At 39.8% G+C, this 16,921-nt stretch overlaps 1 protein-coding gene across 4 annotated transcripts in view; it reads left to right on the top strand.

Moving 5' to 3' along the window:
• Positions 1–16,921, top strand: part of TRAPPC9 (trafficking protein particle complex subunit 9) — a 538,771-nt gene that overhangs the window by 24,120 nt on the left and 497,730 nt on the right. For all 4 annotated transcript variants that reach the window (XM_054191250.1, XM_054191249.1, XM_054191251.1 and 1 more), the window contains 3 exons: positions 1,185–1,310; positions 6,506–6,722; positions 9,299–9,442. In XM_054191250.1, coding sequence (XP_054047225.1) covers positions 1,185–1,310; positions 6,506–6,722; positions 9,299–9,442 — 487 coding nt within the window. The remainder of the gene's footprint in view (positions 1–1,184; positions 1,311–6,505; positions 6,723–9,298; positions 9,443–16,921) is intronic.

Raw genomic sequence — 16,921 nt, forward strand, 5'->3', positions numbered from 1 at the left:
GCAAGTAATAACTATGCTTCACTGCAGTTTCACTTGCAAATAACAAAGAGCTTTGTTTTGGGACTGATGTATAGCTGTTCAAGACAAGCATAGTTAGCTTTTGTCTGTTTAAGATCTACAGATAGAGTAACTCCTAGCTTTGATGCTGAGGAAGCAGCAGTTTACGTATTTTTTTTAATGTTATCACTGAGCTTAGGAAACTTCTGTAGCATCTTCTAAAATGGATTCAATCTCCAGTGATTTGTTTTTGCTGATGTAAATGCACAAGAGAGGAACACATAACTGCTTTGGTGGAGTAACTCTTGCATTGCGTTCTGAGCTTTATTTCCCCCATTAGATTTCAAAGATGATAAATACCTGAACAGAGTTTAACTTCAGCAGGAGAGAGGTTGACTCAAATATCCAAAATCAGTATTGTTTGAGGAAATAACTAGATCAGATTGTTTGTCTAGAAAATTGCCTGTGTTTGTTATCCGAACTCAGACAGATCAATGCACATCTACATTGTCTCCTGCCTTTCTTAAGCAAGCTAAATAACTGAAACAGTTGTTTACAGAAAATGTTTTGTAAATAGATACTAGCAAATGCAGAATGGTTTGTAATTCACTTGTCATCAGTGGTACTCTTTTAACTAAAGAGAAAATTGATACAGTAAAAGTAAAGTTCTGTTGCTACAGTTTCCTGTGCTGTATAGCGTATTTTCTAATACGTGCAACAGGCAAAATTAATTCTTCGTTTATTGTGATAGAGCAGTTTTAGGTGGTGATGCATTAATGTGAAACTGACCTTTGTGCTTACACAGCTATGACACTGGGAAGGTAGAATTTCTTTCTTTGTTGCAGACACACCACCCACACCCACTCTACATACGAGGTTATCCAAAATGATACTGATATTGCCAGCTAAAAAACCTTGTCTGAACTCTCAGACTGAAGCTGTGCTGTGTCTCAAAGTAGGAAAAGTGAGCAAAGAGGCTGAAAACCGTGGTTTTGCATAATAACATTTTAGATGACACCTTAATTTTCACTTGGGCATATGTTGATAATTTAACAGTATAGTCACTAGCATTAAGGAATTGCTGGGTTTGGAAGATGTGACAGCTGATTTATGTGTTGAGCAGAAGTACTTATCAAATCTAACAGGTGCAATACTTCCATATTATTTTAATTTTCTCCCTCTTCTAGTACAAGAATGCTGGTGTGATTGAACTGGAAGCCTGCGTGAAGGCAGTGAGAGTCCTTGCAATACAGAAAAGGAGCATGGAAGCCTCTGAGTTTCTTCAGAATGCAGTTTATATCAACCTTCGTCAGGTCAGTGCAAAAAATCAGGTTACTTTTCTTTTCTCACTTGAGAGATTATACTGAAGTTTGAAAGTTTCTTAGATTCAGGAGACTCCGGTTTATTTCCTGTATCACGACCTTCCTTCTTGCTAGGACTTGACTTGTGAGGTTTTTCACATCTGTGAGTCTGGTTTGAAAGGTATTCAGAGTTCATCTGAAAACATGAGGATGTAGTTTGAGATTAAAGACTCTATTGGTTATTCTTCCTTCCAAAGGAAAAAAAAATCCCATTGTTGTTCTATGTGATCTTGTACTAGGGTAAAGTAGCTCCTTGGGACAGATCTGCAACGGATTTTTTTTTTTATTATTATTATTGATTGTATCTCTTGCAGTGAAACTGTGAGTAAATCAGGAATGTCCTGTTGCAAATTGAGCTTAAGAGTCTGACTGGTGTTGTTAATCAATTGTTAATTGGATGGGTGGTCTGCAAGATGTAGGAAATTGGCTAACAGGCTGCACTCAGAGGGTGGTGAACAAAGGCTTTTACTTGGTCTGGCAGCCTGTCACAAGTGGGGTCCCCCAGGAATTCATACTGGGCCCCACACTGTTCAACATCTTTAAAAATGATCTGGATGATGGGACTGATGATGACACCAAACTGGGTGGCGAGGTGGACACGTCAGAAGGGAGAGACATTTTATGGGGAGACCTGGATGTGCTGGAAGAGTGGGCTAGGAAGAATTGTATGAGATTTAACAGATGAGTGCATGGTCCTGCACCTGGGATGACATAACCAGAGAGCCCAGTACAGGCCCTACAGTATGGCTGGGGAGCAACTTTGCTGGAAGGGACCTGCGGGTCCTGGTGGACAACCAGCTGAACAGGAGTCATCAGTGCGCAGCTGCAGCAGCAAAGACAAACCAGAAAGTGGGCTGCAACCGCCGGGGCATTGCTAGCAAAGACAGAGATGTGATCATTCCACTCTACTCAGCCCTTGTCAGGCTGCACCTGGAGTACTGGGTCCAGTCTGGTCCCCCCCAGTTCAAGAAAGATTTGGATGGACTGGAGAGGGTCCAAAGGAGGGCCACGAAGATGATCAAAGCAGGGCTGGAGAAACTGCCCAATGAGGAAAGACTGAAAGAGTTAGGTCTTTTTCTCCCTGGATAAGAGAAGGGTCAGGAGGGAGAGAGGGAGGGATCCCTCTCAGGAGGGATCTGAGACCCCACCTGGAGTACTGTGTCCAGCTTTGGAGTCCTCAGCACAGGAAGGACATGGACCTGTTGGAGCGGGTCCAGAGGAGGCCACAAAGATTATCCAAGGGCTGGAGCCCCTCTGCTGTGAGGACAGGCTGAGAGAGCTGGGGGGGTTCAGCCTGGAGAAGAGAAGGCTCTGGGGAGAACTTATAGCCCCTTCCAGTACCTAAAGGGGCTACAGGAGAGATGGGGAGGGACTCTTGATCAGGGAGTGTACTGATAGGATGAGGGGTAACAGTTTTAAACTGAAAGAGGGGAGATCTAGATTGGATATTAGGAAGAAATTCTTTGCTGTGAGGGTGGTGAGACACTGGCCCAGGTTGCCCAGAGAAGCTGTGGCTGCCCCATCCCTGGAGGTGTTCAAGGCCAGGCTGGATGGGGCTTTGAGTAGCCTGGTCTGGTGGGAGGTGTCCCTGCCCATGGCAGGGTGTCGGAACTGGATGATCTTTAAGGTCCCTTCCAACCCAAACCATTCTGTGATTCTATGACCTCATCGCAGTATTCCAGTACTTAAAGGGCAACTACAAAGAGGACAGGGGCTCGCTCTTCACAAGGAGCCGCATGGAGAATGCAAGGGGCAACCATGAGCACCAGGGGCAACCAGTGGCACCATGAGAGGTTTCATTGCAGTATAAGAAAAAAAAAAATTACAGTAAGAACAATCATTTACTGGAACAACCTCTCCAGGGACATGGTGGAGTCTGCGTTGTTTTCAAGATGCTACTGGACAGGATGCTGCTAACTGGACTAGCTCTAAGGAGTTGTCATCCAGTGACAGGTTAGAGAAACAAATTGCAGGATGTTGTTTTTCTCTTGCAGGTAGATAGAACATCAGCACAACTAACGTTTGACAGCAGAAAAAAAACCCCTCACAGGATAAAGCATATGCCTCTGATAAATAGGAAAACTAGTTTCTTTCCATAAATTCAATCTCCTATCCAGTCTAGTAACAGTACGTAATTGGTGTTTTCTGATTATAGGAGAGCTGCAGGGTAATAAGACTTACCTTTGCATCCAGTTGTAAGGAATAAATTGTAATGTGTAATGACAAAGCAAATGAGATTATAGCATTTCTATATAGTAAGGAATAATTAAAAAACAAAGAAAAAGCGATCCTCTTGAAAGCCTGTTTTAAAACAAACCTGTGAAAAAACTGGCTCAGTTCTTGGATAGTGAACTACAGCCTTTACAGGTGCAATTCCTAACTTGGTTAGTTATAACACTTAAACGAAAATTAACCGGATGGCAAAGATGCTGTGCTTCAGGTGTTAACTATTTTGCAGCCACTTTATAGGCACTAAACTTCTATAAATTTGTGAGGTCAGGAAAGATGTTTGTGAATGCTACACTAATAGCCTGCAGAATGCCTGCTGCAGTCTTCCCAGAATTAATTATTTGGAGTATCTGTGTGGGTTTTTTCCTTTGGATTTGTTTGTTTTTTCCTTTGGATTTGTTTGTTTTTTCCTTTGGATTTGTTTGTTTTTTCCTTTGGATTTGTTTTGTCTTTTTTTTAAATCCCTGGGTGGTAGCACATAACTACAGAATCACAGAATGGTTCAGGTTGGAAGGGACCTTAAAGATCACCCAGTTCCAACCCCCCTGCCCTGAGCAGGGACACCTCCCACCAGACCAGGCTGCTCCAAGCCCCATCCAGCCTGGCCTTGAACACCTCCAGGGATGGGGCAGCCACAGCTTCTCTGGGCAACCTATTCCAGTGCCTCACCACCTTCAGAAGAGCTGAGGGAAAGTATTTATGCTGCGGGAAAACACAATTTTGCTATCTTTGCGATGATGAAAAAACCAGTTTCCTGCAACCGCAGAAAATATTTGAGTAACTTTGTGGACAATCATTAAGCAAAAAGTTAGGTAGCAGTGTTAAAAACTCACTCAGATATGACAAAAATAAGACTTTCTAAGAATCCGTTGCCTCTCTGATAGTTGTTCTTATTATTAGTGAGCGCTCATGTCTACCTATATACCATGACCCTGTCTTTTCTGATCTTAAAAATTTAGTTTCCATAGGTGTATGAACATTGGTATTTTATGTATTTGAGGAGTAGCTTTGATAGTTGTGTTTTTTTTAAGCTTTTCTAACTTTAGTACATGATCAAGTGCTCCTGCACGTTTTGGCTCTGCTGCCATATTTTTTTATTGTGCTAACTTTTTAAAAATTACATAAATGGAAAAAAAAAAGGGGGGGAAAAGAAAAGGTGGAGCAGCTTTATTTTTGCTAGAGTAGGTAACCTTCATCTGACACCTCATGTTCTTTCTGAATGATAGCTTTTGGGGATTCGGATAAACTGGTTTAAAATTGTTCTGTATTTTCTTTTTGTGCATGGTGTTCTTTCCAGCTGCATTGATTCATGACAGTTTTCAGCTTGGTGCAATTGCCTTTTTACAACTCCTGTTACAGGGATCGGTCTTTTATATGGATGGGCAGTATTTTTGCATTGGTCATCATCTTGTGTTGTCAGTTCTGAGGGAGATAGAAACTTTGGCTTCAAAAACTGTCTGAAACTTTCTAAAATGATTTGCTGGTCTGTCTGCCTGTGTGTCTGCATGTCCTAAACTGTTAAGATTTGAACGATCAGACAAGGTCGTGGTGCTTCCTGAAAACTCTAGGGTCTCATATCCCGATATCCAAAATTAGAAGTGATTTTTTGAAAACAAACTATTTTTGGTAATTATATTAGGACTTAAGTGACTAAAAGATATTTTGAAGCTTCATTTATAAGACCTAATTATGTCTGTAAAAATTTGGCTAGCATCTTCACAGGACTTTCCAAGTGTAAGTATCTGAAGTTAAATGCACAGAATCCACTGATTGATACTTTCAGTTTTGAAGAACGAGTCACAGAAATGCACCAAAGGACAGAAACGGCTATTTTTGCATGAAGTTTGCCATTTTAAACGCCTTTGCAAAATGTGTTCGCAGCTTTAGAGTAATTTCAAATATTTTATATTGCTTTTGGTTGTGCACGCCAGATATTGCGCACTAGGTGTCAGTATCGGTCCACCTTCAGAACTCAGTAGCGCTTGTTACTGGGATGTAGATGAACTAGTTGGTAGCTTCCAGAGTTTCTGCTGCAGTTTCTTCTTGTCTGCCTCATTTATCACGGAATCACGTAATGGTTTGGGTTGGAAGGGATCTTAAAGGTCATCTAGTTCCAACCCCCTGCCATGGGCAGGGACACCGCCCGCTAGACCAGGCTGCTCCAAGCCCCATCCAGTCCGGTCTTGAACACTTCCAAGGAAGGGGCATATTTCAAAGCAAGATTGTCATTCAGAGCAGAAGGGAAAGAATGGTCACTTGGGATTTGTGCCGATGTATTGATAAGCTAAAGAAGCACATGTTGGTAGTTACTGATCAAGTTTGTTTTAGCTTTAAGCCTGATGGGGCTTAACCTTTCACCAAATTCTTCCTCACTGGTTGGCAGTCTGCATATGTCTAGTGTCAAGGAATGAAAATGTTGTGGTTTACAAGATCAGAGACATATGAAAATTGAGACAGTAGTTTCTTTGCTTTCATAGCCTGAGATTTCCAGATTAATAATTAGATTTAATCTTAAAGGGATGAAAACATTTGAATTGGTAAATCAATAGATTTTGGAAGTGGTATATTTTTGCGTTCTTATTTTATTATGCACATGAATATCACATTAAATATCTCCATAAAATGTGGAGCTGTTTAGCTGTTATTGACTGTTCTGACTATTTGCTTGTTAGTACTACTGACAAATAAAGTTGCTAAAGAACTCTTTGCTGCTTTCCTTAGCCGTTGAACGTGAAGCAAGCTTAAGTTTTCGTGGCAGTAGAAGCTGTCATGACTGGCTATATGCAAAATCACTGGCCTTCTGTAGCGTTGGAGATACGTCTACTACGGTTTTTCTCCTCCTGTTATTATTTTTTTTAAACTCAGATATATGCTTTAAAATTTTAATTAAAGAAAATCTTTTTCCCTTTAAATTTCAGCTTTCAGAAGAAGAAAAAATCCAGCGTTACAGCATTCTTTCTGAGCTGTATGAACGCATTGGTTTTCACCGAAAGTCTGCTTTTTTCAAGCGTATCGCAGCGATGCAGTGCGCTGCACCCAGCATCCCAGAACCTGGGTGGAGGGCCTGCTACAAATTGCTTTTGGAAACTCTCCCTGGCTATAGCTTATCATTGGATCCTAAAGATTTCAGCAAAGGTAAGTGTCTCAGGGGAAGTATGGATTAGCATAATAAGTCACTCAGCTGGCTTTCTAGAACTAATTTCTTTGAGAGATTTCAAATTAAATCAAAATCATTTACCTATCTGAAGCTAATGGTGGCAGATAGAGCAGTTCTTTAACACTATACCTTCACTTTTTATCAGCGTTGCTTTCAGTAATTTCAAATTTCTGTGAGCGATTGCCGAATGTGTTGCTGTATTCCTCTGTTTGCAGCAAATAATTATGTTTTATTTATGACAGCTTCATTTCTACTCTTTTTTCAAAAATGTTGTTGTTTTTGATTATATACTTCTCAGTACAAAAAAGTTCATATTTTATTTTTGAGTATTTTTTTCAATTAAAATGCCTTCAACTTGTGTATCAGAAATTGTATTTCTTTTGGTATTTGTTGCTGTTTGATCTTATAATGAAAGATTCTTTTAGATATTTTTGTACATAGATGCACACATACGTATAATTATATCTTATATGTACGGTCAAATACGTCACATTTTTCCACAAAATAGATCAGAGTTATGTTACCTGTAAGACTAGCATTTGGTTAAGACTTTTCAACAGTTTTTAGATGGTATATATTGTTTGAATTACTATTTTATTGCATCTATTAAAAACCAAGGGAGAACTAGTCCATAAGAACACATGCCAATTCTTGTAGCTGTGAAATTCTGTTCGCTTTCTGCAAGTTATGTGCTGCTTGCTGCCCTTCTTTAGGTAAGCTGTGCTTCAAAAATTTTATCAATGTTATCTAAAGCTGTATATAAAGTAATAATTTTAAAAGTTGTCTTGATTTTGATATACCGTGCTGCATTTTTCCTCTAAAGGAAGAGACAGCTAATATGCAGCTTGGGAACTCCTTTGGAGTAAACCTTTCCACATTGCCCCAAAACTTGTGTTCTTTTGTATGGTAGCATTCTTTGGGACCATTCACTAAATGTTGTAGCTGCAGGAGAGGAGCATCAAGTAATGAGCTGAGCATGAATCAATAGAGAGGAGGTGAGGTTCACCAGTATGAAAACTCTGAACTGGTTTGAATGTGAATGAACTGCAGCCGCAATATTCTTTTTCCTTTTCTGAGGTCACATTGACTATCATTGGGATCCCAGTTCGATGTTGGCTTCTAAATTCAGTTGTAAGTTTAGTTGTTCCCGTAAATGCCAGGTCACTTAGCCATTGGATAGTGGAGCTATCTAGTCAATTCAGTCAAGGGAGAATAAGAAAAAAACTCATCTGACTAGCCAGTAGGTGATATTTTGCAAGCTCTGTTAGCTCCATGGACGAAACAGGCGTGTAGACAACCCACTATATGTGTGAATGGTTAGGTTAGGGTTTGTTTGTTTGTTTTTAAACTGGTGTGGTTTTTAGCAGTCACTGAGAGGCAGAAAATGCAAAGACTAGAAGGAAAGATACAAAGAGTCTAGGAAGAGGGAATGTGCTGGAAAAAATATGCTGTGGCTTGTGGTGGAAAAGGAGAAGACTGGGATGGGACTGTGTTGGGAGAAGAGGTTGTAGAAGTTTTGCAAGAAGTGACTATTAAAAGAAAAAAGGTTACATGGTTGGTATTTATCTTTCATTTTTTTTTACCTTACCTTTATGTTGCACTGAAGTGCTTTCTTAGATTTTTACCCCTAAAATGGCTGTTTCGGAGAGATATGAAAAGATCACTGTAAACTGTAAGAACTACTTAATAAGAACGACATTTCACACATGAAAAATAATGGGACTCTTGTGTGCTAAATATAAGCTCTCAAGGTTTGGTTGCAGTAAATATGTCTAGAAAAGTTTGCCAAGTGCTGAAGGGTAATATTAGAAGGAAGGCTGTTTAGAAGTTTATGAAGTATTGCACATCATGGAATATCCGTTACGTAAAAATTATTGCTCTTGTTTACTACTAAAAGCAGGTTAAGTTTCATGAAGAGTACTGCATATTACATTTTGAAAAGAAAAGTTACATTACGATGGTCTATTTATTGTTACCACAGATATTTTGCAAATGTGAAATAATTTATAGTCCGAAACTTAGTTTTTAAAGACTGAAAATCAGGAAATGGGCCTTAGGTTCTGTAGTTTTATTGCTTTTTACTGACTTTCAATGGCAGCAAGGCATTTAGAGAAAATATCTTTTGCTTGATCTTTAAAAGAGAGTTAAGAAGTACTTGATTTGGATAGAAAATGAAGATTCTGTGTGAAATCTCATGTGAATTTCTTGTTCAGAGAATTTAAAAAAAAAATAAAACTGTAAAGGTTTTTGTGCATCGTTTTATTTTTCTTCATGGGAAGTGTTAGCTTCGTTTTGTGAATAATCATGATAAATTTATTAGTTGATAAGCATATAAAACAGAAATTGCTTTTTCATTTAAATATTCAAGCAAACTCAAAGATCCTATTTTTCTTTTATTTTGAGCACAAGATTTGGATTTTGCAATTATTGGGTCCATTGGGTGATTTTTATAAATGTCAGTGAATTACTGCCTAGTACATAAAGAAAACCAAAACCAGTTGGCTTGTGATGACTTCTAACTTTAAAAAGTATTAAACAACTGCTTACTTTATAGGAACTCATAGAGGATGGGCTGCAGTGCAGATGCGTTTGCTTCATGAACTGGTTTATGCTTCCAGAAGAATGGGCAATCCTGCTCTATGCGTCAGGCATCTGTCTTTCCTTCTCCAGACCATGTTGGATTTTCTTTCTGATCAAGGTATGATTTTTAAAAGAAAGATATTTGCACTTTCTTCTGCCCTACAGTCAAATAGCTTGACTTTGTTTTGAAATATATTTAATTTGAGGACTAATGGAGAGCACAGAAGTTAGGGAATTCTGTGTATGCATGAGGTAGCTTGTTGATGGTAATCAAGTATACAGTGTTATTAGTTTTAAATATAAGTGTTCTGATCTTGATGTGTAGTATCTCACATAAAGCTTCCTTTAATGTTTTTCCATCTATAGATTGACTGCCTCAAGCCTAATAATCTATTTCCTCTGTAAATATTAAGAATATGATTGGAAGGCTTAATTTGCATGTGCATTAAGAAAAGTATTATTTAAAAATACTAGCAGGTTTCATAAGTGCTATTAATCATAGAATTGTCTAGTTTGGAAGGGACCTTTAAAATCATTGAGTCCAACCATAAACCTAACACTGGCAAGTCCACCACTAAACCATGTCCCTCAGCACTACGTCTACCTGCCTTTTAAAGACCTCCAGGGGTGGTGACTTCACCACTCCCTGGGCAGCCTGTTCCAGTGCTTGACAACCCTTTTGGTTGATAACGCTTTTGCTAATATTCCAATCTAAAACCCCCTTGGCTCAATTTGAGGCCATTCCCTCTTGTCCGGTCACCTGTTACTTGAGAGAAGAGACCAACCCCCACCTCTCTACACCCTCCTTTCAGGTAGTTGTAGAGAGCAAAAAGGTCTCCCCTCAGCTTCCTTTTCTGCAGACTAAACACCCCCAGCTCCCTCAGGCACTCCTCACAAGACTTGTTCTCCAGACCCCTCACCAGCTCCATTGCCCTTCTCTGGACCCGCTCCAGCACCTCAGTGTCTGTCTTGTAGTGAGGGGCCCAAAACTGGACACAACACTTGAGGTGGGGCCTCACCAGTGCCGAGTACAGGAGGATGATCACTGCCCTAGTCCTGCTGGCCACACTGTTCCTGCCACAGGCCAGGATGCTGTTGGCCTTCTTGGCCCCCTGGGCACACTGCTGGCTCATATTCAGCCGGCTGTCGACCAACACCCCCAGGTCCTTTTCTGCCCGGCAGCTCTCCAGCCACTCTGCCCCAAGCCCGTAGCGTCCATGGGGTTGTTGTGCGCCAAGTGCAGGACCCGGCACTTGGCCTTGTTGAACCTCAGACCATTGGCCTTGGCCCATCGATCCAGCCTGTCCAGATGCCTCTGTAGAGCCTTTCTACCCTCAAGCAGATCAACACTCCCAACTAAGTTGGTGTCATCTGCAAATTTACTGAATGTGCACTCAATCCCCTCGTCCAGATGGCTGATCTGATAAAGATACTAAATAGAACTGGCCCAAACACTGAGCCCTGGGGACACCACTTGTGACTGGCCACCAACTGGATTTAACTCCGTTCACCGCCACTCTTTGGGCCCGGCCCTCCAGCCACTTTTTCACCCAGTGAAGCGTACTCCTGTCCAAGCCATGGGCAGCCAGTTTCTTCAGGAGAATGCTGTGGGAAATGGTGCCAAAGGCTTTACTAAAGTCCAGGTCAACAACATCCACAGCCTTTCCCTCATCCATGAGGAGATGAGGTTGAAAAGTCAGTTCAGAAGAGCGTACAGTAGTTCAGACTGAATCTACCTTGAGTTTTCTGATGAAATATGTTTTCTGACAGAACATTCATAGTGTGGATACAGAATTCATGAAAGGGAGTAGACACAATCGTTGTCTCTGAGACAATGAACTTGTAGAAGCTTAATGTAATGGAACTGAATTAAACAGTGTTTAACGAGGAACAGTAGGCTTAAGTCTCTGTAAGTTTCTGAGGGTTCTTTCAAAAAATTTGTTTTAATTCAGCAATAAATTTCAGTGGGACTTATTAAATTTGTCAGTGGATGACAAAGGAATGGATGTGTCTGTGGATGGTTTTCAGAAATGGTAATGATGTGTGTGAGCAGCCTTTTGCAGGGGAGGGCCATGCAGCATTTACAAAAATCACCTGGAAAAACAAAAAGTGACAACTGTCATGGTAGCGTTTCTTAGGAAAAATATTTCAAACAGGTTTGCTTATCACCTAGGTTAATGAGAATGAACTAGTGATGAAAGGCTTTAAAAAACGTTTTTGATTCACATTAAGCTAGGTAAAAAGTGCATTATTTTTTTTTTAGCTATTCCCTCGTTTATGATAGAGAGGATGAGAGTAAAATGATGCAGCAGTTTTTCTTTTCTCCTTTAGTTATGGTCAGACATCTCTCCTTGGTGACTCCTGCAGCAAAGAACTTTGCTGGCGAGCTTTAGATCTTTGCCTGCCAGTGAATTCCCTGTTTAGTGGCTCAAATCAGCAGTAGAGGAAGGAGAGGAGCTGATAAACTGGAATAAATTATCTTTCCATCTGTAGACCTTATTTGCTGTCAAAAAGTCCTTGGATTTTCCAGGACTTTTAATGAAACTTCATTGATTTATGTGTGGAAAGTTTGGCTGAAGACAAGGCTTTAAGCTCTTTTACTGTGCATGTCCACGTATGATATTGCTAATCCCTAACCCTAAAAAGGTTTGAAATTTTAAAGAGAAGCCGCTTTTGTGTTTCTTGTCTTCAGATGTTATATGTCTGAGTAAAGCTTCCAGTTTTGTTAGCCCTATGATAACTGTGATGTTTAATGTCGTTGAAAAATCAAACTAGATGTTCTCCAATGTGTTGGAAAAGTATCTGAATCTTTTTCTCTCCCGAAGACACCCAAAATAGAACTTGCTGTTGTGTTTGAAGTCTTTTATTGCTAGCATGTTGCTCAGACGTGGTTAGTGGTGTTCCAGACTAGCTCGAGTGTGGATGCCAGTGCCAGAAATGTATTTCTGGCTTGTAATTTTTTTGTAATTCTTCTGAGATCAATATCGTGTGATGTTGTGCAGGGCTGTGTTTAGCATAGAAAATCACTTAAAATTTATAGTTCTTTTTAAAATATCAAAATATTAGGAAGAAAATAAGCCAACAAAACCCCTTCAAACTTGGATTGTAGTAATGGGCAAAACTAAGTTTTGAATGCATAGGATTATGCTACTTTTTAAAATCTGTGAACTGTTACCCTCATATTATGAACTTTTAAAAAGTGTTGTAATTATTATTCTTTAATCTCATGACTGAAACTTCCAGGTTTTCTTAACCGATTAAAGTTTTAATTAGGAAACGGAAGTAATACAGTAGCACTGGAGTTCAAGACTGCTTAGTTCTTATTCTCTTTCTCTGCTGCTTAGAAAATTGCCAAGTTACTAGTTACCAGGTGGAGGAAAACTCACTCTTTTTAAAACTATATTTTTACCTGAATGCGTTTATTCTTAGATCAAGTGAACTTCATATTTTTAAAGCTTGTAATTGATAACGTATGTTAAATCCTATACTTGTATTTAAAATTCACATAGTTTGCACATTATCTTTAAAAATAGAACAAATAGAAGTGTGAACTCTAAGCTGAAAGTAAGTTACGCGCTAAACATTTGGCACTGGAAATTGATCTTCTAACCCTTTTTGTCTTGGGATTAGCTTCCTCTAAGAATATTTTCTCATTCTAGTTTGTTGATCTAAGTCTGTTCCTTTGCTAGTTCAGTTGAATTTGAGATACTGGGACTTCAGAAAACAGAAAAAACTGATTTCTTCTTCACTTCAAGTAGACGTTCAGAAGGTGATTTTTAGTAGCTACAATGAAACACCTATTAATTAGAAAGTCTTGCTTCTATTCACAGGACACAAATGCGTAGTCAAAACTAGTTTGTGTTTAAAACAAAATTTTCTTATATTTTAATTGAACGACACTAATTATTTTAAAATACAACTTTAGTATATGTTTACTTGAATTGCAACTGTGCAGCCTAGTGAATCTGAATAGAAAGGTATCATCAAGTAAATGGGAGATGTCAGTCATTATTTTAACAACATGGAAGCTAAGAGTCTGATTTAAAATTAAGCATTTAGGTTACATAAATATGTAAAATGCAGTCTTCTGCTTAGCAAAAAGAGGTACCAAATTCTGTATAAAAGCTCTCTAATCTTAAGCCATTATGTTTTAATGTTAACAAGCCCTTGAGAATCACTCTTTCTTTAAATAAGAATTAAAATGTGCAATTGCGAGCTTGCTTGGAATGAAATCTATCGCTTTTGCATAGTGCTTTTTGAGACAACACTGTGTGTACAGCTCACACTGAATTTGATTTGGCTAAGGTCAGATACTTGGAAAAAACCCCAGTATTTTATTGTGGGTCTTTATTGATAATATCTGTACTACTAAAAAGGACTGTGATTTGTATTGTGTGCAAATGATTTGGAATTAGCTCATCTATTAGGGCCTGTCTAAACACAGAGCTACTTGGAAACAGCTATTATCGAAAGTGAGTGTCCACACAGAAACCACTTCCAGAGAGCACATCCGTCACCCCTGCAAGCTCACGTTCTTTCAGATGTTCAGCAGGTTTCCAGCTGTCGTGCCTGCTGTTTCGCTTTTGGGGGCAAGGATCTCAGTGCACTGAGGTGACCTTCTCTCGCCATTCATGGTGTTGGATGAAACTAGGAATGCTTCATTCCCTTATTTTGTGGGCAGGTTCAGTTCATTAAAGTTCCTTGAAGTTTGTCTGTTTTATTATTTGGGAAATAATATACACTTTTCAGTGCTTCTCAGTATACCTCTGCCATTAAGATCTTCCTGTCCTATGACTGTTGTTATGCTTTAGCTCTTTTCAGCCTTCTAGTGAGATGACAGGCTTCACATTGGAGATCTCTACTGCTCCATCTGTTGTGTATTTAATTAACTTACTGACTCTATCATGATTCTGCCTTGCATTAAGCATGCAGAAGTCATTTTTCATCGGTTAACCTGTGTTCTGAATGTCTTTATTCTTGAGGGGAGTGACAGCAGGTGATGGAGAGAACAACATCTAGAAGTACTTCCTGAAATGTCCTAGGGCGCCTTCCCGTCATTCCTGTCTGTGGTTGATTCTCAGATCATTGGACACCACTGTTAGTTCCAGCTGCATCAGTTGGTTCTGAAAGCAGTTTGGCAGGGGATTGAGCTTGTGGAGGCTAAAATGAAGATGCATGTTAGTCTTTTGACACCAGTTCTACCTGTTGGGCCTGGACAGTCAGCAGGCAAAGGTAACAAGATACATGACAACATTCCATAGTTTTTCTTCTCTCCATCATGGTTATTGATTTTGGATACAGCCTGCAGGATTGTCTGGGCTCTCTTGGCACCCTTTCAGTGCATCTCTAGCCACCTGGATTGGCAGCTCAGGTACTGCTACAGCATTAGCATGACCTTTGGTGTCTCAGAACATCTGTTCTACTGCTTTTATCGTTCCCTAGATTAACGTGAATACTCTCTTTAGAAACAGAACCATGTTGGCTAACAGTCTGAAGAATGACCATGTGTCCTCTCATGTATGTACACGTTTACCTTTCAACAGCAGAAAGACAGAGACTAATGGATATCATGCGATTCAAAGTCTTTCCATGGTGACCTTTGCCTTTAGTCTTTTCAGCAGCAGCAGCGACCAGAAATAAATAGGCTAAGTTCCACAGCCATGACCACGAAATGTCTGGCAGCTTGACAAATAAGATACATTTGTTCCAGTTTTGCTGATCTGGTTATCACGGCTTCTTTGCTCACCGAGTGTAAGATTTTGAACAATTTTAGCTTATTTATCTTTCTACGGATGTCATGAAGAAATTTGTTTTAGCCCTAGCAAACTAAAAATGATATCCTGGGCTTCATTATAAATACCGCTTTGCTAGAGGCATACCCTCCCCGGAGTGGATACTCATCACCCTGGCCACAGTCATTGATTCTGCTGAAAGACATGAAATCTTTAGAGAAAGACTTAACTTATTACGGTGTTTCTCTTCAATCAGAGGACAGACAAGGTCCTGCATGTGATGAAGGACTTAAGGGGTTTCCTTGCTGTAGCTGGATATTTTATCTTCAGAAGCAAACCTTATCAACAGAGTTCATCAGTCTCCATTAGGCGGGATTTCTGTATGTGGATTTTGATTTTGATTTCAGTAAGCTGACTTTATATATCTCCATACAGGCATTGCACAGGAAACACCAGAGTGGCTGCAATCGTTACTTGGTCAGGAGTTGTTTTTATGGTTTATCTCAGATGGTGACTGCTTGCCATGGCTGCACTTGCTCAGTGGGATGATAAAAACATAGCTCTAGCTAAGGAAAAGGTTTTTGTTCCTTTCAAAGATCCCAAGTTGAATTTTCAGAAATATCCCTAGTTGTCTAAATTTCATTGATGTGCCTCTGAGCTCCATCATGGCAGGATTCTATCCCTGCTTGGCACTTCAAAATCATGACATGTTGGTCCATTCATGGAAACCTTAGAGGTTTGCAAGTTTGGCTCCAGGCTGTTTTCTCATGAAAACAATCTCCCCCCTTCCAGAAGATACTGATCTCCGCCTGCGCTGAGATCATCCTCCCTGATGAAGAATTTCTGCCAAAATTTCTGCTGAATGCTATATCAGTTCCCCTTATCCTCTAGATCAGTTGCGATGGACTTGTCAGTGTTGGCTGGGTAGACCACTTTGATGCCTTGACAGTTTAGAGTTGTTGGTAGCTGGAGGACCAGGGACTGAATGCCAATGATCTGAGATGCCTTTCAGAACCTTTTCATCCTCCTTTCAAGACCGCCGTGCGCAGGTGATGGCTGACACGTCAACTGCCGGGGTGAGGTCTGTGCCTTTTGCAAAGAAGTGATGAGTTTGATCTAAGAAAAAAAAAATCCCCAAACCTTGTTTATCTTTAGAAATTATGGTTAAGCCTGGACTGATCGTAATTTGATCATGTCAGACGTGGTGTCTGACAACTCAAAATCTGCCTTTCTATCTTATTACAGCTTGAAAGAGGAAACTATGCAGTATTTTACATTTTTATTTATAGAACAGATTGCATATGCATTCACTTGGTGATATTTAAATTTCAAATTGCTATGTAGAAGTACAGGATATAAGAAAGAATATTAAACTGGCCTCGTAAAAATTGACAGCTGGACCAAAAGTGAAGGCGTAAATGCCCTTAAGCGTAACCCTTCTGCCAAGCCTATATTGGCAGCAGTAAAGACCAGACTCAGTTTCTGAGGATCTTTACTTAAAACATTGTCTTGAATTGCTACCCAACCACCTGAAAAAATGAAATGGAGCTGCATGGGCCCTTGGTGAGTTATACTTCCCCACACAGATTTGACTAGATGGCATTTCACTGGAGAAAGGGAGAAGAACAACCTATAAACCTATAAATAACTGCTGCCTCTCCAGAGCATGGAATAACATAAACCACCTCTTGTTTTGAGGGACTGCTGGAAGAACTTGTTCCTGTGTGTTCACCTGGCTCTATCCTGTTCTCTTGTTTATGTCTTGCTATGACTTTCTCTTTTTTTCCCTGTTTAGGCTGCTGTAGCAAGAGTTCTTGAGAGCTTCAGCTCATTTTTTCTTCAGTTTGAGCTGGTTGCAGCCCTTT

This window comes from Rissa tridactyla, chromosome 2, assembly GCF_028500815.1.
Source record: "Rissa tridactyla isolate bRisTri1 chromosome 2, bRisTri1.patW.cur.20221130, whole genome shotgun sequence".
NCBI lineage: Eukaryota > Metazoa > Chordata > Aves > Charadriiformes > Laridae > Rissa > Rissa tridactyla.